Genomic DNA, 16,281 nt, shown 5'->3' with positions numbered 1-16,281 from the left:
AGGCTGCTCCAATAACGCTTGAATTTCACAGACTTCCTGTATCCCTAGCAGTCTGGTTCAGATCTAGCACAGACACTTTTTTCTTAGTGCCTCCTAGGCAAAAGTAGAGCTATTTGACCTGTGAGGGTGCAGAAAACAAATGTCAGACCAATCTTTAACATGCTGAAAATATTTTTCTTGCTGTAGCTTTCTCAGACCCTTCAATTCTTTATATTGCAGCAGCTGTTACAGGATGATAAAATGCTGCTACTGCATTCATCTGAAGAATTCATGGGGGAGGAGGGAGGAAGGGAAAGAGAGCAGAAACAAAAATAAAACCAAATTAAAAATTCATTTGTTGTGTGGATAGTATTTTGTTGGCAATTACTTTACAGGATCGTGGAGCACAATTACATGCCAACCTAGCTAAGTAAGTCCTGCAGACCTTATTGGAGTCAGGAGTTTTTTATCTCAGACTGGAATGTCCTTATCAACAATGAAGACTTAGGCAAAAGCGAAGTTAAGAATAAACTGAGGTAATATTCTCTGCAGTTTTAGCCATTTACTAAATAGCACTCTAGAAATAGCCACAATTTCCAAGGATGAGCTGTAATAAATAATATTAATAATAATATTTTACAGCTGAGTTAACTGAGGTACAGAGCATTTGCAATGCGTTTAGTATTTCAAGTTCACATTCATAATGTATATCAGATGAAGGTGCTCAAATACTGCAGTGATGGAGGCGGGGTGTAGAAGTACTTAGATAGAATGAAGACATCTTCTATTTCACATTGGCCAAGATTTTTAAAAGTAACAGTCTAAAGAAAGATAAGCTTTAAAATCCATATTTAGGCACCTAAATAAGTGATCCAATTTTTTTAAGTGCTTATGTCCCACTACATACAGTTTTTTCAAGAACATAGTGAGAGATTTCAGGAGGAATGTTTGAAAACACCCACACAGGCACACACAGCCTATTTGGTTTTTAAAACTAGCTAATAGAGTAAAAAAATACGGAGCCAGCTGATCTTCTGTAGGTGAAAGAAAAGCAAGGATGGCACCAGTAAGCCTCTTCCCTCTCTCCACCAGACCCTGTGGAAGTCACTCTACCAGTCACCGGGAAATGGATCTCTACCTGATATCTTGGAGCATGACCAGCCAAGAGGGGTGAGATGGAGTCAGGGAGCAGTCACCCTCTGTGGTACACTCTTCTGGAAATATATTGGAAACAACTGCCGGAAAGAATCTGGACCAATAGTCTCCGAAACTTAAAGTTGTTTAATGAGAATTAAAGTTGCTCAGCACCATATAAGGTCAAGGTCTTAAAGAGAGAGACCAAGTTAGCAAATGAACAAAGGAGTTCAGTGTTGGATCGCAGTAAAGAGCCCCTCACTAAGGAGACCAACGCAACGAAGGCCTATTTGGGATTTTACAACATTGCTTGCTCTTAAAGCCAAAAGCCCTGACAGAAGACTTCTGTCCATAAGCCCTGCAATCAAAGAAGTAAAATAGACAGAAAAAGTAAAAAAGTTAGTCTCATCAGAGCTAATAATGGATTATTGTGAGCACAGAATGAAAAGGATTTAAAATGAAATACTTTTAAAATAAAAATATCATGAAAGGGAAATGTTTTTTATCTCAAATCCTTAACAGAATTTACAGGCAGACTTAAGTTATACATAAATAAATTTTAAAACTAATTAATTTTAAATCCACTTCCTTTAATTCCACCATCCGAATTCAGCATTCAGGACCTCATTTTTCTAACACTGAAATTAGCATCAGGCTTATTGCCCATGTCTCAACTCTCCCAGGAGAAACAAAGATACCTGAACACTTCAATTCAAAGCAAATACACTTTTCACATATATGCATTTGTATTGTCACTTTTGAAACCCAGAGTTGGATTCCAATCTCATTCACTTGGCTGCAAATAAGGAACAGTGGCCACTGAAGTCAATGGAATTACACTGGCACAAAACTGCATAGTTGAGATGAGAACCAGGTCCATAGCCTATAAATTTGAGCCCACAGATGTGTAAGTATCCTGCTTTGACTCATGAATCATTGGCATGGACAGAATTATAAGTGCAGATGTAGAGACTTCATTGAAAATGTGAGCCATACTTTTCAAGCCTATTCTGCTAGGGCAAAATTTCTCTCATTACGGAGCCTCCACACACCTAAGCTCCAAAGACATCTTTCAGTCCCATGCTTTAGCAGTTTGGAGGCCGTTGTCTTGTGGTGCCTTTTGGTATTAAAGACACTGTGTGGGTTTTCCAAAAGCACATCATAAGTAATTTAGTGTCATAAACTGCAGTGAAAGTCAACAGTCCCTTAGGTACTTTGGAAAAATCCGACCCATTATTATTAATATTTTGATAATACTCAGAGAGGCTCCAGTCAGGACCAAAGCCCTCCTGTGCTAGATGTTTTACAAACACACGCCCCAGTACTGCAAACTGTTCTGCGCTAGCGGACCCCTGCACACCTGCATAGAGCGCCGTTGACTTCCATCATGGAACAGCTTGAAGGATTGGTCTGTAGCGATAGATGGGCTCCTTGCCTTGGAAAGTTAATAAGCTTGATCCTTTTAAAAGTATATATTTGTAACCCTTCTGCCCCTCTGAGTTGGCAGCAACAAGGGCCGGGTTCAGTATCCAGGGGTTCTGTTTCAATAACCCAATGCCAAACCAGCTCGAGCCCCCACCCAGTGACCTGGGAAAATCTTACACACACCCCTAGGCGCCTCAAAGAGGCAATGCTTCCCCTCTCGCAAGCACAGAGTCTCGGTGTAGCAGAAAAGGTTTAATACATGAGATAAACAACAAACACTAAATTGGGAAAAACACCTCAACTAGAGTTCATAGACCCAACCATGAGCAAAGACCCACCCCAGGAAATTGGGCTGTGTCCTCTTTCCTGGGCTCTTGAGTCCAGCAACCCCCCAAATCACCCACAGTCCCAAAAGTCCCACAATCCCAAAAGTCTCTGTCCTGGGTCAGTGCAGCCCCTAAAGTTCGAGAGTTTATCTGCAGAGGTCCCTCCCCCCAGCCTGGGTAGAAAGGGGCACCTTATGTGGTCCGGGGCCAACTGCCCTGCCTCTCCGTGGGTTCTGCTCCCACCTTCTCCACAAACTGCTCCGCTTTACCGGCCACTCCACTCTGCTCCTCCAGCCGTCCTTACAAACTGCTCCGCTCCACCAGCTGCTCTGCTCCACCAGCTGTACTGTGGGCTGCTCCAGTTGTCCCTGCAAACTGCTCGGCTCAGTGCGCTCTGTGGGCCGCTCCACCCGTCTCACAGCTACTCCGCTCTGCCAGCCGCTCTGCCAGCCGCTCTGCTCCACCAGCTGTCCCGTGATCCGCTCCAGCCGTCCACACAAACTGCTCCACTCCACCAGCAGCTCTGTTCCACAGTATAGCTTTGGGCTCCCCACTAGTTAGCACAGTACCCAGTGCTCTCAGCTCAATAATTTCAGCTCTTTAGTGATTCCAGCTCATAGTAGGGGAGCCCCAGTGCTAGTGCACCATTAGCCAAAGTGATTTCAGCTCAGTAACCTGTATCTAGATTCTTGAGGGAATAAAAAAAATCAACTCTGATATTCCACGGTGGAGAGAGGAGAGGGTGCAACTGGTGCTTCTGGCTCCACAAGGAAACTGCACCACCAGGCACAGATACCTGTCCCCAGCCTCTCTCAATTCTCTGGGTTTTGGAACCCATGTCCCTTGTCTAGCAAGTACCACCCAACTGAGGGTGAGTCATTTGTCACCAAGCAGTCCCACCGCTCAGCAGTCTGGGATAGGGTAGGCATGCCTATGCAAATATACTCTCTGAAATTCTTTCCACCAGATGTCAGTGTAGAGCTTATCCTGACACTGCTTACATATTTATTTTTGAAATAAGTTAATCCAAATGTAAGATAAACAGAGAAAAAGTGAACAACCTGACATGAAGAGCCGGGCAGAGAGAGTGCACGGAAAATATGCTTCCTTTACAATACCCTTGTACCTCAACATACATTTGCAGCTGACAGTTGAAATAAACTGTTGCCTTAAAATATCAGTCAACTACTTTAAATCACTTGTGTTTTCCATGAAACAAGAGACAATGGATAACAGTAAGGCACTGTGAGTACTCTCAAAAGGATTTATAGTGTAAAATGCTTAAGTAAATTAACTGATACCTTATAAGTCAATCCTAAGTTTTGCTCGGGTCCATATATTTAAATATTCTTGCCGTAGCTAAGAATTCTTGGCTCCGTTTTTTAAAATTTTTTGTCTGTGCAGTTCTACTTAAATGCTCTTTATATAAACAGTGTTGGTATAGCCGCATTAGTTCCAGGATATATAGAAAAACAAGGTGGGTAATATCTTATATTGAACAAACCATAGGAGCTGGAACTAGGAGAACTGGGGGTGCCGCACCCTGACTCGAAGTGGTTTCCATCACATACAGGTTTTGCAGTTTGGTCCAATGGCTCTCAGCAGCCCCACTATACAAATTGTTCCAGCATCACTGGGACCAATCTCTATTGGCGAGAGAAACAAGCTTTCGAGCTTCCACAGAGCTCTTCTTCATCCTTTTCATTAACAGAGTTAACCTTTAATATAGAGGTGTCTATAGAGCAAAGGATCGTTTGAGTTCTAGAGCCCGTCACTCCCAGACCACCCTTGGCTTGGTTTGGTAGTGTCCAGAGGTAAAAGTGGGCTGGTACAGGCCAGTACGGCATACTGGTAAGAAATGGCCATCAGTACCAACCCTTACACAGTTGACGTTAAAGGATTGCTGCGGCAGCGCTTTAATGTCGCTGCCCTTCCACTCCCCAAGCAGCTATGGGGGGGGGGGAAAGGGGCAGCTGCCCTGGGGTCTGGAGATTTAAAAGGGCCTGGGGCTCCCGGCCACCGCCGCTGATACTGCTGCAGTGGCCGGAGTGCAGGGTGGCGTGGGCCAGGGAGCACGGAAGGGCTGGCTGGGGGAGGCTGACCCCCAGCCCCATCCCTTCCACCTGAGACCCCGCATGGTAAGACTTTTAAGTTACTTTCACCCCTAGTAATGTCTGAAAGTTACCACCATCTGAAAGCTGTTTGGTGGCCTGGATGAAAAGAATTGGTGATTTCAGTCTAGTTCTTAGGAGAATCAACCCATTTCAGAACATTCACTGGCAACTAGCACCCTGGTTGGATGCCTCAACAAAAAGGCGTGGATTTAATGTGAATGTAAAGGTTTAAGGTAATGTAAAAGTCTAATGTAAATGTCTAGAAAACATGGCCTATGAGGAAAGATCGGAAAAAATTGGGTTTGTTTAGTCTGGAGAAAAGAAGACTGAGAAGGGACATGATAACAGTTTTCAAGTACATAAAAGGTGTTACAAGGTGGAGGGTGAAAAATTGTTCTTCTTATCCTCTGAGGACAGGACAAGAAGCAATGGGCTTAAATTGCAGCAAGAGAGGCTTAGGTTGGACATTAGAAAAAACTTTCTGTCAGGATAGTTAAGCACTGGAACAAATTGCGTAGGGAGATTGTGGTATCTTTGTCATTAGAGGTTTTTAAGAACAGGTTAGACAAAAACCTGTCAGGAATGGTCTTAGTTCTCCTTTGAGTGCAGGGGCCTGGACTAGATGACCTATGATTCTATGACTGGAGCCCCAACCACCCTCTCAGTCTTAGCAGGGATCCCATGCAGAAATGTGCCGAAGTGTACCAGGCTGTATCTGTTCTGTAGCTATAAAGACCTAAGGTCCAGACTGAACCATTACTAACGCTGGTGAGCAGTTACTTACCTATGTAGTCCCCAAAAAGTCACTAAAATTATTTGTGTGAATAACTGTTCACAAATTGGGCTCACATGCATTGAAAGGAATGCTTTGCTCTTTGTGCATGGGAACAGAAAATATAGGCTTCAGAATGGAGGGGTCACAAGCTTCACTCTCAATCTTCTACTTGGTGTCCAGGGCCAGTAATGTAGAGAATCCAAAAATCCAGAGCCCTTTCTGCCTGGGCCTCATGAGTCTTGCGTCATCTGTCATTGTTTCTTATTAACCTTTCCAACTTGGCAGCCCTGTGAAATCGGAGCTGTATAGTGCGTCTGCTGAAAATAAACTATAAAAGATTTCTGAGAGGTCACACTCTGGGTGGTCTAAACTAAAAACCACAGGTCTGGGCATCTCACAAACACTGGGCAAGTTTGGATCTAAATTCACATCTAATTTTGAAGATTTGCCTTTCTATCTCTCAGCCACTGTGCTCCCTTTCTCCCCAAAATTTGGACAAGTTCAGGCCCAGAGCAGAACTTTGCCCCTCTATTCTGAGTCTAATTCAAATGGAAGACTTAACATCCAGAGGAAATTAGTTGAGTAGATAGGTTTTAATTTCAGGCTCAGCTCCTCAGCATCCATTGATGTGTGTGTCAGAAACCACTTGTACACACACACACACAATAATGCACTGCTTAAGGCTGGGATGTCCACATTTTACAACATTGAGGGCTGCACTGACAACTTGTGGGCTGCACACTTCATTTGCTAACACAGTTTTCATACAGTACGTAACAAAATGCACATTTTCACACTATATGCTTGAACTATATTCTTCCTCAATTTAATATGATGGCTACAAAGGGCCTGGTAGATGAATTCATAACCAGTAGCAATCTGAACTCCTCAGCTCTCACCTCCAGTGACACGTGCAGAGACCAGTCACTGCGAGTAGTCAAGGTAGGAGCTTAGGAGAGAAGAAACCACCTACTTCAGGCCAGTGCCATGACTCTCACCTGCACTGGTATAAATAAAGGAATGAAGAGGGGAAAGCTGATGTCAATACTTCCCCCACCAAGTCTTTTGGAGCTGCCAGATTGTAGCAGATGAAAGTATACCCTGGTGAGGAGCCAGATGCCTGGAAGGTGCTAAATGCTCTCACCACCCATTGAACAAACAGACATTCAGACCAATATCCAATGTATTTTTTTTTAACTGTGGTGCAATTATTTGGGACCATTTTAGTTTACTTTGCCTATTTTACTTAGCCAAGAAAAGGTTATTAAATTATCTATCTCGCTAAAGAGAGGGAAGGAAATCCCCAACATGCCTAAGGATTTCACAGCTGAAATAACCTTTAAACAAAGGAGGAGGATGGGTCTGAAATGAGCACTGAGAAGGTCAAGGTCATGACTAATACCTGGAAAATGAAATGGTTATTACAGTGTTTCCCCTCATAGTATGTCTGTCAGAGGACAGATATTTTTTATTTTGGACTGACACTCAGATTGAGTTAGGGGATAGCAAGTACTTCACAATCTTTCTGTGTAGTTCAAGGACTGAAGACAATGGGAGTTATAGGTATTCAGCAGCACCTCGCTTTTCTGTATAGAGGTGCAAGTGATTTGGGACCTAAGCCAAAGGCTACTGAAGTTGACAGGGTCTTTCCATGGCTTCAGTAAGCTTTGGATTGGGCCCCCTGTCTCTGTGATACAACTAAGGACAGTCTTCTGTTCCGGTGCGGAGCGGGATGCTAGAAAGCTCATGCCTTAGTCCTTCAGCACCTTGTATACTTTTCCCTGTCTTCCCAGATTCAACCCTGCGTTGTCTCACATGATAATAATTCATCAGAGGACCTGGAAGCATTGCACCTTTGGCCTGAGGATCTGAAAGCACTGTACAGTCAGTTACAATTAATCTTCACAAAAGACAGGTGAGTAAGTAAATATTTGATTTAAAACTATTATTAATTAATTGACCAATACTAGGTGTTTTTCTATGCCCGTCTACAATGAATTGAAGGTCTCAGCCCAGTTCTGGCTGAACAAGTGTCCATTTGAAAAAACCACTAGCAAAATGGACATCCTACTTGGTAGTATTAATAAAGACCAGTTTATCCTCTCAGTTCTGCAGGTGGTGCCTCCAGGGGAGGGCAGAAGTACATTGCTAGGGCAACCTGGGGCAGCTGAGACTGCTGCTACCCAGTCTCTACTTGCTTTGGGGGTGTATTGATTCTCTCATTCGCCAAAGCATTTTTCACCAGCGCTTCACTGAAATCAAACTTCAAACTGAGTCAGCTCTGGAGTCAGGGGTGGGAGGAGAACAGCCCCTTTTCTTTGTTTTATCAGAACAAGATGTGCTAAGAGACCTCCTCAGGGCAGATTTTCTACTCTACCTTGTTCAGAGGTGAGCACACCAGTGGAACTCCATAATGACAAAGAAAAACGGTGGATCAGACTTCACTCTCAAGTTGCTGTGTCACAAGAACCTGAGTAGTGGGGTTTGTTTGGTTTTGATTTTGTTTTTGCCTGAATTTTCATACATGCCTTCAAGGTCCAGCTTGAATCTCTTGTAGATCTGCTGGCTGGACCACCCAGAATGATACCAAGCTTTCTAATGTAACATCGGCCTCCTTTCCTTTTTCTTTTTTTAAACTTTTTCCTTTCTTATTACCACTGTTGACTCCAGACTGGCAAAATAAAGAAGAAAATTGTAAACTCATCCCAACTCTGTGCAAACATAGAAGAAAATAACAGTTATCAAACCTTGGAAGTCAATGTCCCAGCTTCTCATCCAGTGTAAATTGGTGCAGGTTTACTGAAATGAATGGGGCTGTGAAGATCTGCCCTACCTGAAGCACAATCATTTTTATATGGAGGAAACCTTACTGAGAATATGTAGTGAACCCATCTCTTGGCACTAAATCAGTCCCCTTGTCCGCTCCCGCCGTCCTCTCACTGCTCCTCAAACCTTACATGATAATATGAAAGAGTAGCACTGATTTCTTATATTAACCCAGATGTACTGATCAAGGTAAGTGTAGGCTTGGGGGCTTTTCCGTAATGTCGAATTAATTCTTCTGGAGTAGTATAGAAAAAGGAACAGCTGTTTTGTCTCCACCAAAGCTTTGACTGTCATATTATTCACTGCTTTAAGATGCTGTAAAAGTTGTTAGGTAAACATTACTGAACCGGTTACAGATCCCTTTGAAAATATTTGTCTGGGTTTTTTTGAGACAGCTGCCAAGTATCAGAGCATGATGATTTATTTGCAACAAGTGTAGTAGGATAATGTGTTCTGGTGATGATTTGTCCTTCTCAGACCTCACACTTGGGCAATGAATTGTTACCAAGTCTCAAAATTACATAACTTTCTTCATAAGAAAGTGTTGCTGAGAGGCCACATTGGAATCAGTTCATTATGCTAAACGTGTGCCAGTAAAGGCTGCTATTCAGTATGGAACACACCAGCTTTGCTATTAGCAGTTGATGAATCTGTAGATTACTCTCTCTGCTGGCATCTGAATCTGTAGATTTGTCTATAATCCATTAACATGCCACTAGGTGTCATCATTGCCAAAAATGTTTGGCGAAAATTATCCACCCTTTCCAACCCTTTATCCGTAGTTAGTGGAAATGATCTAGGCTCAGCTTTTTTTCTTCTTTCTGATTTCTGGTCCACTCTATGGAGCTGCTGAATCACTGCACCCTCTTGCAGCTCTAGCCACATCCTTTTTTCAGCCTGCACCACTTATTTGCGGAACTGCCTTTTAGTGACTCCACTCTCATTCCTAAGAAAATGCAGTCTGGACCCCCGCATTATTTATGCTGACATCATCTGCCATAAATGGGGAATGAATTTAGGCCAAGGTCTGTATCTCCTCTACAGTTCCGTTTCCCAGCAAAATCTGACAAGCCATTTGATTCCAAACCTACTGCTGACCCAACTAGTTTCTTTTTCCCGTTTCATGAGGAGTAACAAAAGCTCAATTAAAACAAGTGGAAACAATATTTGATTTTATTTTGGGGGTATTTCCCAAATACTTAATTTCACTGAGCTTTGTGTGTTCTCTTAAAAGGGAAACAATTACATTTGTGGAATTGTGAGGTTTTGCAGATAAAGTCAAACTGATTTCAGTGCATTTGCTGCAATCTGCATCTTAAAATCATTCTGATCACTACTTTGTCTAGCTTTATTCCACCTCAGGATCAGGGAGCTAAAGGGCTCTAGCTGCATTATGTACTGAGAGTTAATGGGTTTGCCTTTGTAAGGCAACTCCTGTCTGATTTTAGGTGCCTGCAAGGAAAAGCATGACCCAAAGCTGTAGAGTCCACAACCCATCCTGGTACAATATGCAAAACTTCAAATTGCAGCAGCAAGGAGAAAGAGGACTTGCTGTTGTACCTCCATAAGATACCAAGAATGTTTTATAAATTAATCTTAGGTTCTGCTGGTTCACCTATCATTAGGGCCTGAAGAAGGTAAATAGACGTTATAGTGGATTCTGTACTCCCTCTCCTTCTTCTCCTCAAAATACCGCATTGTGAAAGGACCCACTTCCAGCCACCTACCCTAGATGTAATTTAATTAATCCAGCTACAAAGGAATAGGTATCAGGCACTTCAGGTGCTACTTATGTGCCAGCTCCTGAGTTCCCATCAAACCAAACAATTACTTTTACTTAGTGGTTACAGTAACTGAAGCTGCCTGTGGAACTATTTTGAAACAGTTTAACTATTTAACTAGACATAAAATAATAGAAATTGACACTATATTCAGGTGTTTCCCACGGAGAGATCCAGACCCTTTTGCACCACCATAGCAGTGTGAAGGGATCAGAACAAAGATGAAAAACCTGCCCTGCATATTTCATTAATTTAATAATTCCTCACAAATCAATCCCTCCAGTCCTCAGATCATTTTTATCTCTCTGGTTATAAGGTGCTCAGAACTGAATGCAGCATTTCAGGTGTGATTGCATAAGAACTGGATAGAATGGAACTGTTACACCCCTGTTCTGTGGGGTGACATCTTTGCATAGCAGCCTGTGTTTGCATTTGTCTTTGAGCTACTGTATCACATTGCAAACTTGTGCCTAATTTGCTGTCTAATAACCCCCTGCAAATTTTTTTCAGCATTGCTGCTTTTCAAGTCTCTCCCTCCCACGAACATCTGCTTTTCAGATTACTATGCTAAATCATCCTTTTGATTTAGTCTCCCTGGTCATGTTCTCAGTAAACTTAATCAGATATGAAATAACACGTTTAAACAAGTACAAAAAGAACAGTTCATCTATATAAAATGGAGGGTTTAGAAAGAGCAGGCACATTAGAAAAGGGGTAGCTGTTTGAAAACGGTCAAATTAGATAGGACACTACTATGTTTAACTTGATTTCTCATCTAAATTTTACCGAAGTCCTAACTTAGGATTAACTAGGTCTTCCCTTTCCAAGTGTGTTATATTTAACATGTTTACATTGTGAATTGCCTGCTATGTCACTGCTTAGTAAATGAGTAAAGCTGATAATTAGGTATGTTGGAGCCAGAACCAAGCTACAGGGACTGGACTCTTGGGCCCTGATCCACAGCCCAGTGAAGTCAATGGAAGTCTTTCTACTGATCCCAGAACTCTTTGGATCAGACCTTTGAAAAGAGTCCTGTGAATGCTGCTACTTGGTATACCATATGGTCACCTGGGAAAGGAGGAGATTCTCTCTAGCTTATTACTATTCTTATGTCCTTGTCTTTAGGCATTGTACAAGAACCTCTTATTTTACAGAAGAATGTTCAGAGGCTTAGGGGGTAGATTTTCTAAGGCATAAAGGACAATTAGGTACCCAACTTCCAGTCATGTCCAATGGGAGTTGGATGCCTAACAGCCTTCATGCCTTTGAAAATCTCCTTATTAGTCAGTAAGAGCACTCTTGTCCAATGACCTTTCCTCCCCACACTGATCTGAGCCATCCAACCGCCCTCTTATTATTATTTTTGGTAGAGGATTTGGCAGGCAACAGTGGTGAAAAATCAAAACCACACTTCTTATTTGGCTGGTTTTCAGCAGCTTGTTCACGTGCATCTGGAGCATTTCTGTAAGGTTCCCATTCACCATTCCATTGGTCACCTTCTTTTTCCCTGTAGCCCTGCTTTTCACTTACATGCGTGCTGCTGAACACATAAGTGAATATGGTACAGCCTGAAGAGGTTTGCAATGGAACTTTGAACTTCAGCTCCCACTACTTGCTTTGACGACCCACAAGTTTCATTTTCTCTATGCATTAGCTAGTGAGCAGGGAGGTTTTTTATTCTTGCTGCTGATGCAAAATCATAGTGATTGCATCAGATACAGTATAATCTTTTACCTACTGCTTCTGTAAATGGACTCTAAGTGAAGTTTTACATTGCTGTTTTGCTCACTCACTTTCAACAGTCATCAGGGTCAACAGCTGAAAAAACATGGACAAAAAAGTAATCTCACCCCCCCTATACACACACACGCCCATCACACACACTCCTAATTTTCATTTTAAAAATAATGTCAGTTAAATGATACTGTTCATGAAAGATTCTGGACTGAAAGCTCTGGAGGCTGAATTTCTCTGTACATCTCCTGGACAAGTATGACATAGGCAGCAGTTCAAGTTTCCCATGCCAGTGAGATTCAGCCCTCACCTGGAATAGCCACTCCTAGGAATCTGAACATATTTAAATTTTCCTTGCCCATTCAATCCATTGCTGAGACAGCAAATAAATCTACTCAGTGAACGCTGTGATTAATGTTTTTTGAGGTGTGGATTCTTATCTGCCAGGGAGTAAGCTATGACACCGACACATTGCAGACAGTTTGCACTCAGCAGCTTATTCTGGTTCTCAGTTATTGCTAACCTGAACCAGCTTTGATTCTATGACCTGAAGGTGGATGCTCTTTGTCCAGTTACCAATCTCCAGGGACGCTCATTTGCTTTTATTTAACATTTATTCAGAGCATACAGTGTTCTAGGCATTTTACGGAATGCGTATAAGGAAAGTTACCTGCCCTGAAGATGTCATAACCTAAGAAGAGACAAAGTAGAACAACTGATGACAAGACGGGCTGAGGGAAGGAGGATGACACTATAAACTCTTTGGGTCACGGACTGTCTCTTTGTACAGCACCTAGCACAAGGGGATCCTGATCCAGGACTGGGGCACCATGGTAATATAATGTGAGAAACCTGGAGGATGGAACTGTGGGGGCTTAGAGCTATTGATATGTCCGCATTGCCATAGAAGGCTTAGGCTGGGCTCCCATGGGAAGACCCTGTGAGACTGGGTTTGGCAGAAAGTACCAACAACCAGGACTGGAGTGGCAGCTTCAGAAAGTCCCCTGACTGGCTGATACCAGTACATAAACCAGGAAGCCATGAAAGGGAGCTGTCTGAGCAACAACATAGACTGCCTGCATATCTCTGCTCCAGTTCCTGCTTGTGAGAGATCCTAGACTCCAGCTTCTGATCCTGCCTGCCTCCTAGCTCTCGGTTTGCCCTCTGACTTGTTGTGGACTCTGACCTTGCAGTACCCGAGTTAGTTTTCTTTCTGACGCCTGACTCTCGCTTTTGTTCTCTGGCGTACCTGGAACTCTGACCTCCCAGTATCTGAGATGGCCTGCCTACTGACACTTGACTCTTGGTTTGCCCTCTGGGTCTATCCTGGATCTGACCTCCTGGTACCTGACCTGCCCTGACTCCTTCTCCAACCACTAGGTATGACTTCCCAGGTCCTGGTCATCACATCCAAATAAATAATAATGGGAAGATTGCAGGACCATGGGCATGGCAGTCAAATCATGTGGTGGTTTTGATACAGTATACAATACTTCATGAAGATTACATACCTAATTTATGTACATGTATTTTAGCTATGGTGTTTCCGAGCACTACAGTTATCACCGTTATTTATATACACATGCACCTCTAGTGCTGAGTCTATGGATTAGAGTCACATTGTACTGCACCGACTACATGTCTATAATCAAGATCTAGCACGGTTTATTGGTTGTCCTTTTGCAGCCCAATAAAGAATAACTGTATTTGCCAACACATACCACAAAAGGAGTAATGGAGGGACTGCAGTTTTCCATTCTACAGGAAATAATTCTGGCATTTCTGATACTCAGTGTGTGGTAACTCTTGGCAAAATCTGAATTTTTAATGACAACCAACGTAATTCTGTTTTCTTATCGAGGCTCAGGACACACAGAAGTGGTTAGATACTAATTATTTATTACTAGTAAGTCTAGATGCTTACTCAAATAAATTATATAATGTCCATATAACTGGGCAGATCATGAGCTGGTATAAATCAGCAGCAGTCAATTGAGCAACATTAATTTATACCAGCCAAGGACCTGCCCTTAAATGACCACTCTAATGCCTCAGTTGCAATGACATTACTCTTTGTTTATTTTAGTCCAGCATTACAGCGGCAAGAAAGCAGTATCCCCATTTGAGTTCATCTGCTCCAGAGAGTCAATACTAAAGATCTTTCAGATTAGCTCACCCTGGTATTGCTGCTTGAGAATACTCAATATCCTGATTATGTTGGAAATTTCAGAGAAACTTTAATGGGACAAGAATAAAGTTTTCATCAAAAACTCTATACTCCATATGTATTGCTCTAGCAATTGATTTTTATTTTACAGTCCCGCTCTGACAATGAAAACACTGATTGGAAAATTTTGATTTCCCTTACCTCACTGACGATCGTTGAGTGGGGTTGTTTGTATACCCAGCCATCCTGGCATGAAGTAAGTGGCACATTGCCCAAACTGCGATTAGTAAAGTGGGACAGTGGGTTGGCACAGCTCACAGAGGTGTTATTCCACTCTATGTCAAACCTCTCACACTGGCCACTGGAAAACCTGTTCACCAGGTTCAGAGCTGGCACAGTATAGTTTTGTTCCTCTTCAAGGGTCCAGCCACATCTCTCACTTAATTCAGCTGCACCAGGGATCCTGCACCAATAGTGCTCTGGTGCCTGCCCAAGAAATACCACTCCAACAAATAGAAAAGAAAAAGTTATGCCTGTCTGGCAAAGGAGGAAAAAGACCCTCTTTTGGAACCTTCCAAATTCCCCAGCTTCTTTTAAAACCTCATCAAAAGACGGCATTGTGTGCAGTAGGTTTTCAATTCGGAGGGATCCAAGAGATGGCAGAGTCAACAGCTTTCAAACTTTGTAACTAGTGCTAGTGCTTTCTGTAGCCGTATCTGTGTGGACTGTCTCTCTCCCTCTCCTCACACACACACACATAATCCCAGTAGCATAAGCAGCTTTGGAACAGAGCAAAGTTCCACAGACCCACCCAGAGCGTTACAGTATGTCAAGAGGCATGAGGCTTACACACAGCAGTTTAAGAGAGCAGTATAAAGTGGGTAAACATACGGTAAGAGAGAAGGGGGCGTGTGTTTCCTATCTATCCAGAATGTTAAACAGATTATGTAATAAAAACAATTAACTCTTTAGGGACAGGCATGCAGTAAACACCAGTTCTGCAGGCAATGGTGTACTGCAGTTGTCTTTGCAAAGGGGTGCCAGAAAAATGCAGAGTGTTAAATAAAAACATAACTGAGAGGAGGCTGCTGCAAAAGTAGCAATGAGTGATGCTGTCAGCATTCTGGGTGGCAGTGACAGAAATGTTCATAAAAAACTATGAAGTCTCCCCTTCGGCACACAGGAGTTATTTCTGCAGCAATGTTCTAGTGCTCATCCAAAGCGCTATTGAGCCATCTGTGCAGCTTTTATTGGAACTGCTTTTTCCTTTCTACATTATAATTAAAGAAAGGTTGTCAGGTAGCCTATGCCCAAAATGTCGGAGCTTCTTTTCAAAATAGGTCTATCTGTGCTTTGACCTGTTTAGGTAGGTTTTTATACGGCCTCATTCATCTTAGTATCTGAGCATCCCCTGCTCTCTCCTTTCCCAGAGGAGCTATTCATTTAGTTAGTTGATAAGGGGCCAGGGACTTGTGGGGGCCAGAGATCAAGGTGGGCTCTCGGTGGGTGGCACTTCCAGAGGGCAATCTAAGCCACAGAAGGGATAGGTTTTGCATTTAGAATTCTGAAAGTGGTGAGATTTGTGGCCATTCTTATCACTTTACAGGAATAAGTCGAGGTCTAGTATCTGTCTCTTACTGGTCATAGTTGTCACTGATGGAATATTATGGTGATGGAGATAGAAGCAATCTTTTAGGTAGCTAGGTCCAATCCCATGGAGGGCTTTGAATATCAGTGCACACAACTTGAAATGGTGATCTGGGAGGGAGCACAGATCTGAGGTGATATGCTCATGATGACTTGTGAGTTGCAAAATAATGAAACCGGGAGGGCATGAATGCAGGCTCACTGTGGGCAGGTATGTGTCTGACATGGTGTGGTGTAGTCTTCAGACCAGTTGCAGACAAAAGTGGGTGGGTTTTTTTTGCCACCAGAGTTATCTGTGAAGCCAATAAAACTAAAGAGTCCAAAAGAAAGAGAGCTTATCCCTGAAAATCTCAATGATCAGGGAGGAGAACTT

General features: G+C 42.7%; 1 protein-coding gene across 1 annotated transcript in view; it reads right to left on the bottom strand.

The window, feature by feature from the left end:
• The window catches only part of SLC22A3 (solute carrier family 22 member 3), a 43,134-nt gene extending 28,030 nt beyond the window's left edge, over window positions 1-15,104 (bottom strand). Inside the window, exon 1 of the mRNA XM_030556694.1 lies at window positions 14,463-15,104. Coding sequence (XP_030412554.1) covers window positions 14,463-14,879 — 417 coding nt within the window. The 5' untranslated portion in view covers window positions 14,880-15,104. The remainder of the gene's footprint in view (window positions 1-14,462) is intronic.
• Window positions 15,105-16,281: the final 1,177 nt, after the last annotated feature.

This window comes from Gopherus evgoodei, chromosome 3 (genome assembly GCF_007399415.2).
Source record: "Gopherus evgoodei ecotype Sinaloan lineage chromosome 3, rGopEvg1_v1.p, whole genome shotgun sequence".
Lineage (NCBI taxonomy): Eukaryota > Metazoa > Chordata > Testudines > Testudinidae > Gopherus > Gopherus evgoodei.
Note: the sequence above shows the minus strand (reverse complement) of the source record. Positions and strands in the feature narration are given on the sequence as shown.